The 15,216-nt window shown below is 41.4% G+C and overlaps 1 protein-coding gene across 3 annotated transcripts in view; it reads left to right on the top strand.

The window, feature by feature from the left end:
• The window catches only part of cyb5b (cytochrome b5 type B), a 30,557-nt gene extending 20,393 nt beyond the window's left edge, over nucleotides 1-10,164 (top strand). For all 3 annotated transcript variants that reach the window (XM_085991722.1, XM_085991721.1, XM_085991720.1), the window contains 2 exons: nucleotides 1,221-1,255; nucleotides 5,770-10,164. In XM_085991722.1, coding sequence (XP_085847848.1) covers nucleotides 1,221-1,255; nucleotides 5,770-5,863 — 129 coding nt within the window. In that variant the 3' untranslated portion in view covers nucleotides 5,864-10,164. The remainder of the gene's footprint in view (nucleotides 1-1,220; nucleotides 1,256-5,769) is intronic.
• The last annotated feature ends 5,052 nt before the right edge of the window (nucleotides 10,165-15,216 follow it).

Here is a 15,216-nt window from a genome sequence, read left to right as displayed (position 1 = left end):
CAGAACGCCAACCCTACTGTCTCCTCATTAAAATATCTAACTTCTTTAAATATTTGCAGTGACTTGGCCTCAATCACCAATCCTAGCAATCTAATTTCAGCCGTTGGTTACGCTCTTATTTAAAATACTTTCTGCCAATTCTCAACGACCCTGAACCTGTGCCCTTGAGCTTATAGTTAAAGTTCTATTGAATAGAAAAATTAAATGATCTCATTCTTCACGCATTACAAATCCTGCATTCACTTGGTTTTGTGTCTGCATGAAGCCCAGTCAGCTTTGGCTTAGTGGTAATACACTCTCCTGAGTCAGGAGTTTGTGGGTTCAAGTCCCACTTGAGACTTGAGCACAAAATCTAGTCTGACAGTGCAGTACTGAGGGAGTGCTACACTTTTGGAGGTGCCGTCTTTCGGATGAGACATTAAACTGAGGCCCAGTCTGCCCCCTCAGTTGGACGTAAAAGATCCCTAGGCACTATTTTGAAGGGGAGCAGGGGCGTTTGCCCCAGTGTCCTGTCCAGTATTTATCCTTCAACCAACATCACAAACCGATTATTTGGTCATTCTTGCATTGCTGTTTGTGGGACCTTGCTGTGTGAAAATTGGCTCCCACATTTCCTCATTACAACAGTAACTACACTTCAAAAGTAATTCTTTGGCTGTAAAGCAATTTGGGGCATCCTGAGGTCATGAAAGGCGCTATATAAATGCAAGGCCTTCTTTGTGTGTTTGTATGTACAGGAAACTTTGTGTTATCTGGAGGCTAAATGTCCGGCATGCTCAAGCCACCGGCAAAAATCAGGAGCCGTTTTGTTAGGTTTTTTTTCTTCTTGTGGCTTTTTTTTCCAACAGTCAGGCTCTGCAAAGTCTTTCTGAAACTGTTGCTAAGTGACAGACGCTTCCAAGGTATGGCTGACTGTTTAGAAGCTTGCTAAGCAACAGTGTTGCCAGATACGGAGCTGAATGCTTCAACATTAACGCTGGTTTGTCCAGCAGTTTTGAGGGAACGGCAACAGGTCGGTGCCGGATAGCGCACAGTTTCCTGTAATTACATTCTATTTGTAAACTGCTCGGGCTTTCTTTTGGAGTTTACCAAGCCATGAGATGGCTGAATTGAATTGCTGCCTTTTGACTCCCTGCTTGGTATCTTACTTTCTTTAGAAATTGCAGTTCTGAATAACTTCAGACAAACATGCTAAACAATTTTGTCCTTTTTCCCCACAGAATGTTTTAATCACAACATCACGAAGCCATTCCAGGTACGGTAGGCTTAAATAACACTAGGTGCCATGCAACGTTCCCTCCAAGCTGTACGGCCGCGCAGCTATCTGCCGGTCACGTTGGAAAAGCCAGTCCCGGCCTACATGTGAAATCTCGCACATGTGCAAAACTTTGGGCTGCGCAGCCATTAAAGGAACTGCATACCCAAAGAAATAAATGTGGTACAAGACTGCTTGTCACTGTCATGAACCCCACTGGGATGAACTCTCATCTAAATTTGCTTCTTGCAGTCAAACATGCATCGTGTAGAATCAATGGAATCTCCGAGGACAAGTGACCAGTTAATAATCAAATTTGAGCCCAATAGACTATTGGCACCAGTCGATACACAATTTCAAAAATCTTTAGTGGAATGAAGAGCAAAATAAAAGGGACTTACTGCTGAGGTATAGCTCTGTGCAGGAACATGGAAAACTTTAAAAACTATTGTATTAAATATATGCAAGTTGAGGATAAACCTAAGAAAAACAAGTGCAAGTTAAACAAGCAGTTCCCAGACTGGATGAATAGTGATATTAAAATGAGAAGGAAGAAAAACATTCTACACAAAGCCGACAGGGAGGGTAGAACTTTTGGGCGAATGGGATAAATGTAGCAAAGGATGTCGAGCAATAAGAAATAGTATTAGCTTGGTTAATTTGCTAACATTCTTGCCTGAGTTGACTATCGTGGTTATAAGTCTCATACCTAGCATTTGAGCACATAACCTAAGCTGACACTCCATTGCAGTACTGATAGAGCACCAATTTTTGTAGTACAATGAATATATTACAGGATTTTGAAAGCTACATAGAAAAGGAACTTATTAAGTTAAATGAACTGAAGACAAACAACTCCCCAACAGCAACTTGTATTTATATAGCCCCTTTAACATAGTAAAACATCCCAAGGTGCTACACAGGAGTATTATAAGACACAAAATTTGATACCAAGTCAAATAAGGAGAAATTAGGGCGGATGACCAAAAGATTGGTCAGAGGTAGATTTTAAGACTTAACTTAAAGGAGGAAAGAGAGGTGGAGCGGTTTAGGCAGGGAATTCCAGAGCACAGGGCTTAGGCAACAAGGCACGGCCACCAATGGTTGAGCGATTATAATCAGGGATGCTCAAGAGTGCTGAATTAGAGGAGCACAGATATCTTGGAGGGGGGGCGGATGGTTGTAGGGCTGGAGGAGATGGGGAGGGGCAAGGCCATGGAGGGATTTGAAAACAAGGATGAGAACTTTGAAATCGAGGCGTTGCTTAACTGGGAGCCAGTGTAGGTCAGTGCGCACAGGGGTGATTGGTGAATGGGACTTGGTGCGAGTTAGGACACGGGCAGCCGAGTTTTGGATGACCTCAAGTTTATGTAGGGTAGAATGTGGGAGGCCAGCCAGGAGTGTGTTGGAATAGTCAAGTCTAGAGGTAACAAAGGCATGGATGAGGGTTTCAGCAGCGGATGAGCTGAGGCGATGTTACAGAGGTGAAAATAGGCGGTCTTAGTTATGCTGCAGAAGCTCATTTCAGGGTGAAATATGACACCAAGTTTGCCAACAGTGTGGTTCAGCCTCGGACAGATGTTGGGGAGAGGGATGGAGTCAGTGGCTAGGGAATGGAGTTTGTGGCAGGGACCGAAAACAATGACTTAGGTCTTCCCAATATTTAATTGGAGAAAATTTCTGCTCATCCAGAACTGGATGTCTGACAAGCAGTCTGACAATTTAGAGACCGTGGAGGAGTCAAGAGAAGTGGTGGTGAGGTAGAGCTGGGTGTTATCAGATTACATGTTCGGATATCTGGTCCGATATCTTTGGGTGTTCGAGGAGGAATTTGTGAAGCAGTGATTATAGCCATGAAAGATTTATTAGTTACTGGAGCAGTTTTACAGAATTGAAAGCAAGCAAAAATACTATAGTCCCCACCACTTACTGTCTATATTCAGCAAATGGTGCTAACCATTTGTTATCCCCATGGATGTCAATTACAAAGGTGCCGCTTAAAACGTATTAAACAGGCTGGCTATTTTGTGCAGTTCAGTACTTAATTTAAAAGCTTCACTGATTTCAGGTAAAGTCAGGTCTTCAGGCAGCTTAAATCAACTGTTTGCACTATTAACTATGGGAGGCAGTCAAAGTTGAGACTTCAGGCAGATTTATTCAGAAGATTTTAGTCTGAATTGTTTTAGCATGAACGCACCCGCTATATGCAGTGCTAATGTACCTTTAGTTCTTCCCCCGCCTCCCCATCCCCCATAAATAATCTAACCCAGAAAACTACAGACCTGTTAGTCTAACTTCAACAGTGGAAAAACTGCCATCCATACTAAAGAATACTTCCACGTCTGGTTTAGTATGAAACAAATTGTCATTTTAGAAGTGAATGGCCTTGTCGGATTGGTCTCCTTGTCGTCTTTGAGGAAATTACAAATAAAAGCAGATAGTAGATCTCCCAATGATGTTTGATTTTCCAGTAAGCATTTGACATGTTACAACTATTAAAACTAAAATTGATTGGATACTAATTGTAAGCATAATTTTGCAGATGAGATTAAAGGAAGTGTATGGTAGAGACATGATGAAGTTAGTGTTTTGTGAAGGATTTAGGTCTCTTATGAATTGGGTGGACAAAAGGCAAAGGAAATAAATGCAAACAATTACATATTGGGAGAAAAATAATGAGCTACATAAATATACAAATGGATTATAAAAAGTAGCTGTGAGTGACAGACTTATCACTTTCAATGTTGAGACAGTGTGGCTAAGCAGTGAACAAATAAAGTTAAATATTGGGGCGCATAACTAGAACTGTGGACTTTATGATGTGCTGATCAGACCACACTTGGAATAGTGTGTATACATTTGGTGACACTTTGAGAAGAATGTATTGGAGAGAACATGCATAGAGCAACAAGAATACTATCAAGTGTAAAGGGTGACGAGAAGAATGAGAGGATTAGAGAAACTCCAGCTCTACAAACAAATTAAAATTTAGTGAGGACTTCATTGAGGTAAATGAAGTACAGGTAGACTATCCTTTATCCGAAAACCTCGGGACCAGCCGTGTTTCGGAAAATTTCGGAAGGTATTTTATAAGACTGGGAAATTTGTTGGGGGTGGGTCGTCGGGGGGTCGGGATCCGCGGGGGGGGGGTCGGGGGGTCGGCGGGAGTCGGGGTCCGCGGGGGGGGGGGTCCGCGGGGGGTTGTCGGCGGGGGTCGGGGTCGTGCGCCACTCTGGTCATGTTGTGCGCACGACTTACGCTGAACGAAAAAACCTTCGGTTTTTAGAGGGTTTCGGTTTTCGGAAGTTCGGATAAAAGGTAGTCTACCTGTATGAAATAGTTTTGATAGGTGAATCCAAAATGTTTGTGGGTCCGCCCAGTAAGAGAAGACATAAATTTAAATCTGAGTGAAAACTAAATTCAGCTGGATATTTTTGTTAAAAGTACTCAGAAGGGTGAAAAATATTTGGAATAATCGAATCAGACATTCGAGGCGATTAAAATGAAGCTGGATGCTAAGCTCAGTGAGTTGTTGTACTAAAGGGTGAGCTTCAAAAGGCCTTTTCTTATTCTTTGGGTTTTCCTTATTTTCTTAATGTAGCTTAAAGGTGTTTTCTCTCTCCCTCCTTCTCCCCCCCCCCCCCAAAGCAGACGTTCAGCTACCATTCGCACATGGGTTTTCATTAAATGTCTATTTGTGTATCTTGAATTCATGAAGTGCAGCACCAAGCACTGGCAATGGGAGGAAGTAAAATTCCATTTCTATTAAATTGTCTCTAGATCATTAGTGCTCAACTTTGGGACCCTTACCTTGCATTAATTTTGCTCAGAGATGTCTGCAGTCCCCCACCACAACTCTTGCTAATCCAAGGGATTTTCTCCACGGGGAGGGAGTGGCAGTTAACTGTTGAATGATCTGTTAGAGTGCCACTGTGTTGTGTGTTCTTGTATTCCTGTCCAAGAACCGGAATCTTTCGATTAACCGGCCACTAAATAACCGGAAATGTCGGTTAACCGGCAAAATTCAGGAGTCGGTTCAGATAACTTTTTTTACTTTTAGTTTTTTTTTACTCATCCCTGGCTGTGCAAGCGTCTAACTGAAGCTGTTGCTAAGCTACAGAGCTGCTTGCAAGCTGTGCTGGTTGTTTTGAAGCTGGGTTTGTTGCTTTAGAGGGAGCACTGAGCTCCGTATCTTTTAACTATAGCGCTCGATTCTCCGGCATTGTTGATAGACCGGCACCAGCTCGGTCCCGTCCGTGCCGGATACCAGAAAGTTTCCTGTACTTGAGTTGCAGTCTAAAAATTGTTGAATTAGAAATAAATCTGTCCCTTTCCAAAAGGGAAAACAAAAATTAAAATCTATCATAACCAATTGATGGGTTGCGTATCAGGCTTTTTCTATACATGCCTGCACTAGTTTGATTCACATCAGCAAAAATAAAGCTTTGGGTTTGTTTGCAACAATGTGTATATATTTTAATTGGGTCACTAACAAAGTATGTTTTCTTTTCTAGTTGGTGGACAAACTGGCTGATTCCTGCCTTTGCAGCTGGTGTTGTAGGACTCATGTACCGCTTCTACCTTGCAGAGACCAAAACTTCATCCTGAAGCATTTTTATTTTCAACTTTTTTTTGTGGGAGCTGGAGGAGGTACCCACTGAGTGGTGCCAGTAACACCCCATGTCTTCAAAGTTTTATTGATATTTGGATAGTCTATAATTACAGGAGTATATATGTATTTAATTTCAATGCTAGATCTGTAAGAATTTGTTAATAATTGTAATTTTTTTCTATTCTATGCACTAATTAGTGAAGTAAATTCAGTATGTTATGCCGGAGTTTCACAAGGAGTATACAACCAGTTCAACAATGGAAATTTATTATACGTAGAGTCCTATTTTCCTATTTCTGACTCATTGTAAGGGAAAATATGCAAGTCCACTTTTGAATGAAGAGCACATCGGGTATTGTAGAATTGTTAGTTATGCTGATCCTGCACATGCCCATCCATTTTGAGCCTCTGACAAACGTGAGCATTGTGTACACAACTGAACTATATAAATATTGCACCCTTTTTGCATACAAGTTCCATTTTTCTTTTTCTTCCCTTCCCTTCTCTTTACTAAATAGTAAAGAACTGCCCAAACAGTTTATTACTGGTTTGTGTCCAGTGTAAAAGATTTAATTTAAAAAAGCAATGGCTTGTCACACGTGGTTTATTAATACCAATTTTTAAAAGTTCAACAAGGATCCAGTGAAACACTTGCCTATTAAGTTTCTCAAGCTCATAAAAAATTTAATGTGCAGCTAAAAATATTTTGCAGCTAATATTTTTCCCTTATCCCTTTTCACCTTGAAGGTGACAGCTCATGCTGGATACAGTTCCATGGATGGCAGTAGCCCACAGATACTTCACCCAAATGCCCAATCTTCATGTGGCCAGCAAATTGGCAGGCTGTTTGACCTTTGGGGCAGTCATAGCTGACTTTAATCTTGTCCAAGCACAGCATCTGTACTGCACTTTCCAGTGGGAGCTGCTGGCTAGTGATCAGGTTGGAGTGTTGGCTGGGGTGGGGTTGTCTAATTTTCTTTGGTTTCTCTCCTTGGCTTGATAATAAAGGCTGTTGTAGTGGTTCTCACTGCTGCCTGTCTTAGATTGGGCAACTTTGCATAGATGAAAGGTCTATTTACCCACTGAGCCATAAGGATAATGCTACTATTATAGTTGTCTTTAAGTAATGTGGTTTGGTGCACTGTGCCACAAAGTGGAAAAGTTCTTGCCTCCAATCCCTTAGACAAGTCTTAAGGGGAAAGTTGAAGAGTGAAGGTCAAGCACAGAGTCCATTGCATCTTCTAATATCTAAGCTGCTCTTCTCCTTTCTCTCATCCTTCTACTCCTTATTGGAACCAACAATGGTTCCCTGATGACACAACACTGACCAATCTCGTACCTCACCTGTATGTGAATCCTGATGAAGCTAATTAATGCAGTTGGTTATTCTTGCATGCATTGTGTTTCAGATTTTTAATCTTCATGTTACTAATTAAATTGTTTCCATTATATGAAGTTTATTGTAATGTATACATTTTGTATTTGTCTGCTGAGTCTGAGCCTGGATTATATATTCAGATCATGTGTATAACTGGATATCTTTGCATTAGTAAGTTTTCAGTAGTGTCCCAAAATTGACACTTCACAAAAGATGTTGGATATTTCCTGCATTATCAGTACAACGCTCTTTTTGTGTTATTACCATAATGCGGTGTCTCCTGGTAATAATTCACTCCACAGTTTCACTGAAATTCAAGGTGGCCCAGCATCTGATCTACCAAATATACAGTTACCCATGAAAGGCAATTCACATGCTTGCCTACAGAACTAATGTTCTTTGAATTTATTATTATTAATAACTGCTGTACAGGTAATGCAGAATTAAGTGTATTTTGTTTAATGCAAAAATATCCAGCTATAAAATATTTTCAGGAACGGTTACATACAATTATATTGTGCTTCATAATCTATGCCTTGCATGTGGTGGTGAGTACTTTTTGGGGGTGACTGCATAAAATACTTGTTAACTCAACCACACAATGTTTATTGCAATTTTATCATTGCTCCACTGACTTAGTTCAAGTGCTTTCACCTGCCCACACACTGATTTCATTCTCCTGCCCACACACTGATTTCATTCTCCCAAATCTATCTACTGTATTGTGTAATGTCTGTATTAATGAGCAAGTGCTCAAAGTCTATAAATACAGTACTCATTTCTTTCTTTCCGAATAGTTTTAAAAATGATCGGTGATAATCTAGTTGCTAATATGACTTGAACTTGGGTTCATTTATGCATTTTTTTCTTCCTGTTTCCTCAAGAAATAATTACTGCAATATAGCCTTACTGTTGGTGATCTGATTTTTTTTTTTAAATAAATAAATACAGTATCCCTTTTTTTACCTATTATAGTCCACTCAGTGGGCTTTATAACTTTCACATCACAGTTGGTTTTAATTTACTTTTTTTTTGCTTCTGAAGGTCTGCTCAAAATAAAGTTTACAGGCCTGATTTTTTTGAAATGTTAACAGATTTACAAATTTACAGGAGCACTGCCATTTGCTTTTAAATTCAAAGCTAACACAGAAGGACTATCTGGTAGCTGAGGTAATTAAGCATTTGGGTACCAAAGAGCCAAAACTGAAATCCTTTTCATTGTTGGGAGGTCTGTTGCTCTACCTGAGTTTTCAGGTTCTCTTGTTTAGTTGAGCAGTGCTTAGTAGCCAAGCATCCATCTTCATGGGACTAGAAAATTTAAAACACACAATCCCTGCTTTGATCATGCCTCCTGTTGTCTAATGGCATATGGTGATTTTGGTGTAAATTGAAGTCTAAACTTTTCTAACCTCTCGGCTATTGTATGGGACAATTCAATTTCAATTTTATTTATCACATAACTAAATACAAGAAGTGTAATCTAGTCAGTGAAATGCTTTTTTCTTGCCGAGCCGAGAGCACCAAGCAGCAAGAACACTGAGCTGCCTGGTACGCACGGAGCCCGCAAGGACGGCAGCCATCTTCATCGGCGCCATCACAAAAAAACACATACCGACCTATACAAGCATACATACTTTACATATAAATATAAATAAAGCAGACATAAAATAAATAAAAGACACAAAAAAAAGACAGCACATAAAATGAACAAGCAATACCTAAGTGACTATTATTCATGGTTTGGCCTTGGTGATTAGTTAGTAGGTTTATTTGATTACTGAGGCGGGTGAGGAATTACGGCCCACCCCAATCTTGTCCTTTCTTTGATATCTGTACATATGCACCCTTCCAGCAAGGATCACTGGATAGTAATCATGACTGAAAACTGAGCCAATTTTCTCTAACTGTGGGGCATTGAGCCAGTTGTGTCTCTTCAGTTGTGCTGCTACATTTGTGATCAGTTAACCCATCACAGTCTGGGGATTAAACCTGGTAACATAGTAAGCTATTTGGCTCAACCACTCACTGGGTAAACTCATGCCTTCAACAGAGTCCATTTAATTTATTTTTAATGATCAGAACAAAGTCCAGCAGTCAAGATTCTCGCTGCACACTATGAACATCAAATTATGTTAAACATTAATCCGCATATAAAACTTCTGATCAATCTCAGTAGTGCTGCTTGGTGAGAGGTCTTGAGCTATGGCACGTAATTTGCCATATAAAATTTGAGTGACAATTAGTTTAGAAGTTGGAAGTGACCTGTGTGCCTGTAAACTTTAGAGAGTAACTTTTTTTTTTTTTTTTTAAAAGGCCTGTTTCCTATTCCTTGCAATGGTGGAGTTTTCCAACACACACCTGCTGCTTCTGAAATGTTACTGTACAGCTCATGGACTATGTGTAAAGAAAGCTAAAAGTATGTGTCTCTGTCTGAAACAGTAAGCACCTTTTTGAGGGTTCATTTTTATTGGTCTATCACCACAATAATTGCAAATAAGTTCTATATACAGTCACTTCTGTCAAATTTCAAAATGCCTCTAACTTTAAAAAAAAACAACTAACTTATGCAGGTCTAAAGAGATCTGGTATTGGAGCACACCAACATTTTGTATTGCTTCTCAGTACAAGCAAGAATTAATATTTGTGCTTGTAAGTACTGAGGTATTGCAGATGGAAAATGTGAACTTTTTTCTGCTGTATCTGCTTAAATTGGGGAAGAAATCATGAGTGCTAATTATCAGTAACTGTCATGTTTGTACTGTATCTTTAGATTTTTCTTGCAAATGTGCTGGTTTATAACATTTTAAAGAAGTCTATTTGATCTCTAATGTATGTACTATATATTTATAATATTCCCTGCTATTTGATTGCTTACCTACTTGTACTGCAGATCTCTTTATAATAAATGGGAAGAAACTGTTTAAGCCGCCCCATACAATTTATATTCCACCATTAATCCTGGTGATACAATTTTGAAGGAATTTATTTTGTAGCTGGGTAAAAAAATCAATTGAAAAGCTCAAATTGAATTTGTTACTTATTTCTCATTACTGGACCCCTGGGACCAATGGGCAGCAGTTTGCCATGGTCCAGTGATCAGTGTTAACATGAAAGCAGTCATGCAGTTAGGGGCCACAAGCAATCTCACACCTGGCTTATTGTTACTGATGTTACTCCAACTCATAATGAAATGCTAGAAAATTACATGAATAGAGGTGTTCAAAATTGTAACTGGTTTTGATAGAGTAACTAAGGAGAAACTGTTTCCAGTGGCAGAAAAATCGGTAACCAGAGGAATTGATTCACAGTAATTGGTAAAAGAACCAGAGGCGACATTGAAAAAAGGTTTTACCCAGCAAGTTATAATCTGGAATGCACTGCCTGAAAGGGCGGTGGAAGCAGATTCTAACTTTTTCAAAAGGGAGTTAGATAATTACTTGAAGTGGAAAGATTTGCAGGGCTATGGGGAAAAAGAGCAGGATAGTGGGACTAATTGGGATTGTTCTTTCAAAGAGATGGCACAGGCCAAATGGCTACCGGTGCTGTATCATTCTATGATAGATTATGATCAATTTGGCAATGACATTGCTCAAAAGGGACCTATACCAGTGTGTGTGTGTCTCCTTTCTATTGTGCTCTCTCCCCAGCTTCTGCTCTTTTTCTCTCCTTCCAGTAATTTTGTGGGATGACATTACAGCAATCCTTAGAAACTGTAATTGCCCACAACAGCCAACGTGAGTCAAAGGTCCGATAATAAAGAATAGACTAATCCACACTATCGAGTTGAGTGATGTTGTGCAGGGAGTGTGGACTGGTGGCAGTGAACACAGAATATTGCTGTACATTGATGCTTACCTTGCTATGCTGCAAGGAGTTTGACTAGTTTTCAGGCTGCAGACACAAATATAGCTATCCTGTTCCTTTGCACGATCAGACAGGGTTCAGAAAATTGGATGTAATGGGAGCACCTACACTTTTAATATTGTACAAGAGCAATTACTCCTTCCTCTCAACTCAAAGCAAGTGTATTTACTAATCTGGACATTGGTGACCAAATACAATACTAATGAATGTGCTGCCCTGTTCTTTTCCAAATGCTACCTATAGTTCTCTGGTGGTGACCAAAACATAGAAGAATTCATCTGGACAAGTAAATTACCACACATAGGATGCCTACAACTCTCCATATTCAAGGGTGTGGTGGGTCTCCTAGGCCTCATTGTATCAGTTTTACAACAAATCCTTTGGCTATGAAGACTGAAAGCTCTTAACCCATCCTCTCATCTGCCCTTCATACAAGAGAGAGCACCTGACAGTTGCATTAATTCTATTGATCTGATGGAAACAGGTATTTGATGATTTCAGTGGGTCAGTCAGCTCTCGCACCAATCTGGTGCAGCAAGGGTCTTCCAGGGCACGAGCTAAAAATGGATTCTGGGTCTGGCATGGGAAGGGCATCACCAGGCTTGTCCAGTTGCTTCACAAGAGGAGACATTGTCCTTCCAACGATTAATGGTAAAATTGGATCTCACTGAGCAGGATCTGTTCAGGTATCTCTGATCAGTCACTTCCTCCAGAAGATAGGGATAGTCCATTACTTTCAGTTTGAACCAACCCCCCTTTAGAGCTACTCCTTCTCAACTGCCAAGATTAATATTGGGAGGATGAGTAAGAAAAGGAAGGTACCACTGATGGGAGACTTCAACCCAACATAAACCGGTTGATGCCCAACTTTTAAGTTTATCAGGGGATAAGGGTACATATAAGCAGTGGCTTTTAGTTATGATAGATGTGGGATAAATATTGGCCTAGGACACTGGAGAGAACACCACCACTCTTAGAATTGTACCATGGGATCTTTTACGTCCACCTGAGGGCAGATGGGGCCTTGGTTTAATGTCTCCACCGAAAAACGGCACCTCTGACGGTGCTCTCAGTACTGCATTGAAGTGCCAGCCTAGATTGTGCTCAAGTCAAGTGGGACTTGAACGCATAACCTTGTGACTTAGAGGTGAGAGTGACACCAATGGCCCACGGGTGACACTTAAGGTTAATTAGCAAACATGCCATCATCTATCATTGGGCACTATGTAACAAAAAATGTAATGGCCTCTAATTTGCAGTCAGCGGCGAAGCAAAGGTGTTCATTGCTGGGCCCGAAGTAAGCTTCCCACAAAGATCTTGCGATCTCTGGCGAGAAGTTTGGCTGTTCTGATGTGCAATTGAAATCAGCGTAAGTTAGTGGGGAATTCCTAACGCGAGCTACTATGACTTCAACAAGCTGTCTAAGCAGAAAAAAAAATCACTGCAGAATTCTCACAGACTTGAGAGGAAGTAAGTAAGCTCTTTTGATTCTAGCTTTTTAAAAATGTTATAGAGCAAAACAAATATTGGTGCTCGCGCATGGGGAAAAGGTAAACCTGAAATAAAGATGAACAAACTTTAAAAACTTTTTTTTTTTTTTTTTTAAGTTCCTCAAAAATTTTAAGTTTTTAAAATGGATAAATGTGACACTCCACAAAATTAAAATTAGTTTTTTCAGGGGCATAACTTTTTTTTAGCAGTCAATACGCTGTTAAAACCCCAGTTACACCTAATCCAAAAGGGTCTAACTTTTAATGGGGTATTTAACAGCAATATTACTGCGGAAAAGCTGAAGTTTTCGTCAGTTTCCCTGATTTGACAGGTTACACTGATTGCGGCCTGTGGAGGGGCAACAGCGCAGCCAGTATTGCAGCAGCGACTGACTGACCGCAACTTCAGGATTTCCACGTTAAGATGCATATGCGCTACATTCTGAAGTTGCAGTCAGTTTCAATGGGGTGATAACAGCGAACACTGTTCGTTCATTGTTAATACCCACTGCAAATTCCGGCCCAATATTTTGTCCACGGTTCCTTATTTTTCCTTTGTGCAAGTTTAAAATGGGTTTTTAAAATGCCACACTCAATGCGTCATTTAAAAGCCAACGTACTAAAGACGGGATGTGCTTCTATGTCTACAGAAACACTGCGCCAGAATTTACAGTCTCTGACTGCGTTCGCTGTCGTAAGCCTTCTGAAAGGCCCTGCAAGTTCCAGGTTTCCGTATGCGTGGAGCACTTACGGCTGGTAAAAGCAGGCAGAGGACCTGCTGTCACCAGCGTTCGGGATATTATAAATCTTAAATAAAAAATGATGCACAAACACAAAATTAGTTTATGCAAATATTGTCCCAGATTAAAATGTTTCAAATTATTTTTCAAATAATTAAACTTTCATTGTATTTGCTGTAATGAAGGGATTTTTAATTAAATTTGAAAATCAGAACATTTATATTTATTACAGTTGTCTAAATTGTTTCATTATTTGGGGATTCCAGTAGGGTTTAATGGGGATTCCGTTCGGAAATGGAATCCTCCTTTCTCATTGGAGGACCTGGTTCCGAACCGCCTGGGTCCCTGGGATCCGTGGGCCTTTACACAGGCATATGCCTGGAGGCCCAAAACCCAAACTCTCCGTAGCTTTGGAGCCAGGAGGTAAGTTCGTAGATCTTTCGCGGGTCGGAGGCCTACTCCGGAGGTACACCTCCAACCGCAAATTCAGGGCCAAAATGTTTTGGGAACAATATCCTTACTGTGCTAATATTTTGATTTGAAGATAATTAAAAGTATATTACTAGAGACTTTCACTTAGTCTAAGCAAGATGGCCGTTTACTTAGAACTAGGTGTCGTCAAATTACCTAAACCATAGTCGATGTATATTTACAATTCTTACAAACACCACAAGTTGCTATCTCAGGCACTTTGCGTTTATAAGTGTTGAATTTGGTAGGCAGATCCACTTTCAAAGTCTGTGCCAGTCTTCAAACACAAGCACAATTCATGTACTGGGTAAAAATAGAAAATGCTGGAAACACTCGGATCAGGATGCATCTGTGGCGAGAACAGGCAAATTAACTTCAGATGCGAACCTGTCTTCAAGACTGTTGGCCCAGAACTTCGGGTCTCCACGCATGGGGTACTCACCCGTAGGCCCAATGGAAGTGCCGGTTTCCTGCATGTACAGGAAACCGGCACTTCCGTTCCCCTGAAAGGAGGGGTTAAGAGGTCGAATGTGTGCGCAGGAGAGGCTGCGTGTGGGCATCGAACTTACTTTTTTTTGCAGGTTTTCCCAGGAGGGTAAGTCTCCAGAAGTTACACATATAAAAAGCAGTCGCAAGGCCTGCTTTTTACAAGGTAAGTGGTGAATTAATTAAAATTAAAACATATTTTCCACAGGTTTATTATTTTTAAATACTTTAAAGAAAGGTAAGTTTATTTTTAGCCCCGTTAGAAAATAAAATTATTTTTTTCAAAAATTTAAATTATTGTTTAAAATAGTTATTTCATGTAATTTATAGTTTACCAGCTGAAGTGCCCGGCGGTGCCGAGGCTTTTTTGAGGGCATGTTGTTGTTGGAAGAGAGAGAGAGAGAGCGACTGGGGGGAAGAGAGAGAGAGCGACTGGGGGGAAGAGAGAGAGAGCGACTGGGGGGAAGAGAGAGAGAGGAGGAGGAAGGGAGGAGGGGGGGAGGAGGAGGAAGGGAGGAGGGGGGGGAGGGAGGGGGGGAGGGGGAGGAGGGAGGGGGGGAGGGAGGGGGGGAGGGAGGGGGGAGGAGGGGGACGGAGGGGGGGAGGAGGGGAGAGGGGGGAGGAGAGGGAAGGGGGGGAGGAGAGGGAGGGGGGGGGAGGAGAGGGAAGGGGGGGGGAGGAGAGGGAAGGGGGGGAGAGGGGGGGAGGAGAGGGAGAGGGGGGGGAGGAGAGGGAGAGGGGGGGGAAGGGGGGGAGGAGGAAGGGAGGAGAGGGGGGGGGGAGGAGAGGGAGAGGGGGGGGAAGGGGGGGAGGAGGAAGGGAGGAGAGGGAGGGGGACGGAGGGGGGGAGGAGGGGAGGGGGGGGGACGGAGGAGGGGAGGGGGGAAGGGGGGGAGGAGAGGGAAGGGGGGGAGGAGAGG

Source organism: Somniosus microcephalus, chromosome 6 (assembly GCF_052327205.1).
Source record: "Somniosus microcephalus isolate GS21.2 chromosome 6, FLI_Smic_1.0, whole genome shotgun sequence".
Lineage (NCBI taxonomy): Eukaryota > Metazoa > Chordata > Chondrichthyes > Squaliformes > Somniosidae > Somniosus > Somniosus microcephalus.
This window is presented reverse-complemented; position numbering and strand designations above follow the sequence as displayed.